Genomic DNA, 3285 nt, shown 5'->3' on the forward strand with positions numbered 1-3285 from the left:
TAACCCGAGTAGAAAGAATGGTTACCAATATAAGAGCAATATTGTTGAACAGGTGGTCAGCAATTGCGACCCATCTTCCGGGGAGAACAGACAACGAGATAAAGAATTTCTGGAACACTCATTTGAAGAAGAAGCTGATTCAGATGGGTTTTGATCCAATGACTCATCAACCAAGAACTGACCTTGTTTCTACCCTCCCATACCTCATAGCTTTGGCAAGCATGATGGATACATCATCATCATCAATTGATGAACATGCTCTGAGCTTACAAGCAGAGGCAATTCAAATGGCAAAGCTTCAGTACCTTCATTACTTACTCCAATCTTCTTCATCAAATTCCAACCTTGCCTTCGACCATAACAATCCCATCAACATCACAAACATGGAACCTCCTTTCAGTTTGTTAAATGTGAAAGAGAATATTAATACTAATAATAATAATAATAATAATGGTCCTTCTTCATTTCCTCCTCATCATCATCATCATGGGAATGGGATTCTTATTGATGATGATAGTAGCTGTCAACCACTCCACTACCACCCAAACATGCTATTATCTCACTTTTTAGACCCACCATCACAACAAGTCTCTTTCAATTCCCAATCATGTTTGAATAATATTAATGAGCAAGGTCAAGGTTCTACTACTAACTATGCAATCATAAGTCAAATGGATCACACAACAGCTGATGATAATTCCTCCTGGATTGTTCCATCTTCTACTTCTCCATTATCATCTATTGCTCCAAATAATAATGGACCCTCTACTACTACTAGTAACAATAATAACAATAATAATAATCCAGGAGATACAAGCAGCACCACTTCTAGCTATGGAGGACCTGCTTCTTCCTCCTCTTCTTATTGGTCTGAACTCTTTCTTGTGGACCCTACTATCATGCATGAGCTACCTTAGTATTATTTTTTATTTTCAGATTATAGTTGGCACTGTATTTGGTGTGTGTGTGTGTGTTTTTTTATTTTATGCCTTCATCATCATCACATTATTGTTTCTTGCCACTTCTTTCAAATCCATAACTGAAAATTAAAAGGTTAGCAAAGTGTACTTTTTTTAGTATTTTTAACTATTAAACTAATATTTTTAATTTAACAGTTCAAAAAATAATTTTTAGTCTATATTTTTAAATATTATTAATTAATTATTGATAAAAAATAATATGTTCTATTAATCTTCTAACGTTCTAAATAATGTTAGAATTTCCGATTTCTCATTCCACCAATATCAAGGGGTAGAAACTAGAAAGTGGATCCTGCTTCAAGGAAGGAAACTAATAAAATTCTTCAGGAATTTGACCTTTTTGAAAAATTATTACAACTGGCGCACAATGCACATTGTTAACTTCCATATGAATTATATATCAACAAACATGTATAGTAGTTTCTGCAGTAAAACGGAAGCAAATTAATCATGGCTAATCAAAGGTTTTCACAGTTCTAAAAACCGTGGCTAATGAACCAAAAGTCATGCTAATAAAAAAAAATATTAGAAAGATAATAACATAGAATTATTTTCTTTAATTTAATATTCATAATTATATATATATAATATCTATAATTATATATTTATTACGGTTAAAATAATTTTTTATTTTAATAGTAATTAAAGAATATAAAATATTTTTTAGATAAATTGTAATGATATTTTGATATTTTATTGATATTAAAATATAAATTAAAATTTTTAATTATTTTTATTGTCTTATTTTAATTATATCAAGTATTTAAAATATTTTTTTGTTTTAATAAATAATAATATATACTATATCTAAATTTATTTTAAGAATATATGTTAAGAATAAGACTGGACACGCTGACACGTAATGGTATTTAGGTGTGTTCAGGTGTGTCCGGAGAAGAATTTTTTATTTTTTATTAAGACACGGTTGGACACAGCAGGCATGCGTGTCGGACGAATGTCGGTTCGGACACAACAACTCAGCGAAGTGTCCATGCTTCATAGCATTATTCTAAAAAAAATTAAAATTCTCCTCTCTAGCCACAGTAGTTTTGCGAGCTTTAACTATGATTTGTTTTTTTCCGTAGCTTAAACCCGCTTCTCTTGTAGTGAGAATGTATGGCTGCTATAAATTAAATAGAGAGAAAACAGTTAAGAATTGTTTTCTCATCAACCAACTCAAAGGGTGGTTTACTTAAGAATGTATATATAAACTTAGTTACTCGAATCAAGTATGGGGGATAGGAGAGGTATATCACTCTTGTAAATCATTCAAGTAAAATACGTTCTTGTATCTAGGACAATGAAGGAAATATATTGATATAATTACAATAATTTCTTTGCTTTGGCCTCTTAAATATATTTGCTAATTGATCAGACGGAAGAGTATTAGAATCTTAATTAATTTATTTATTTTCCAATATAGGATAACCAAATTAAGTACTTTGCCGGTATATATTTATAGAATAATGTCAAGTGTACATTAAAATTAGTCAAAAAAATTAGTTATTAATATAAAATATAAGTTAGAATATAAAATATACATTAAAAATAAGTTAAACAACACGTATTTATATAGGCTTATTTTAGTATACACATACTATTTTTGTATAAATATATATGACACTCGTAAATTAAAATCAATAAATAAATAAAAACGAGCTTCATATTTATATTTTAAAATGTTTCCTCAATTTTTTTTTTAAATCTGATATGTGATTGATTTTTTTTTATAGTTTGTCTTATCTTATTTTTTTTGTATTTTAGAGTAATAAGAATCGAAATTTAGATTTCTTTGAGAATAAAGTGACAATTAGGTTATTGAGAATTTTAATTCAGATTAATTAATTAGTCTCTAAAAAAAAGTATCAATTAGGTCTTCTATAATAACAAACGATAAACATATTATATACTTTTGTCTATGAATTGTGTAAAACGAAATCAAATTGTCCATGTATTTTATTATCTATAATGACATGTTTTGTTATTGTCACATAAATATAAGAACGATGTCGTTTTAGATAGCGAAACATTTTTTATCTTTTAAGTTTTCATAACTCTCACTAACTACTTTCTATTTACTACATACAGACCCTAACGAAACAAGTCAAGTTTTACTTTAGAAGTTGTTATCTCTGTAACATTTTCTATAATCAGACACATTACGATAATTAATAGTACACATAAATATTATTGTTCGATTTTACATGATGAATTGACAAAATGACGTAATATAGATTAACATATTGATATATTTTTTTTAAAGATCAATTAATTCGAAATTAAAATTCTCACTAATTAAATTGTC

The 3285-nt window shown here is 28.0% G+C and overlaps 1 protein-coding gene across 1 annotated transcript in view; it reads left to right on the forward strand.

The window, feature by feature from the left end:
• The window catches only part of LOC107608438 (transcription factor MYB102), a 2234-nt gene extending 1308 nt beyond the window's left edge, over positions 1–926 (forward strand). Inside the window, exon 3 of the mRNA XM_016310233.2 lies at positions 53–926. Coding sequence (XP_016165719.1) covers positions 53–917 — 865 coding nt within the window. The 3' untranslated portion in view covers positions 918–926. The remainder of the gene's footprint in view (positions 1–52) is intronic.

Source organism: Arachis ipaensis, chromosome B07, assembly GCF_000816755.2.
Source record: "Arachis ipaensis cultivar K30076 chromosome B07, Araip1.1, whole genome shotgun sequence".
NCBI classification, from domain to species: domain Eukaryota; kingdom Viridiplantae; phylum Streptophyta; class Magnoliopsida; order Fabales; family Fabaceae; genus Arachis; species Arachis ipaensis.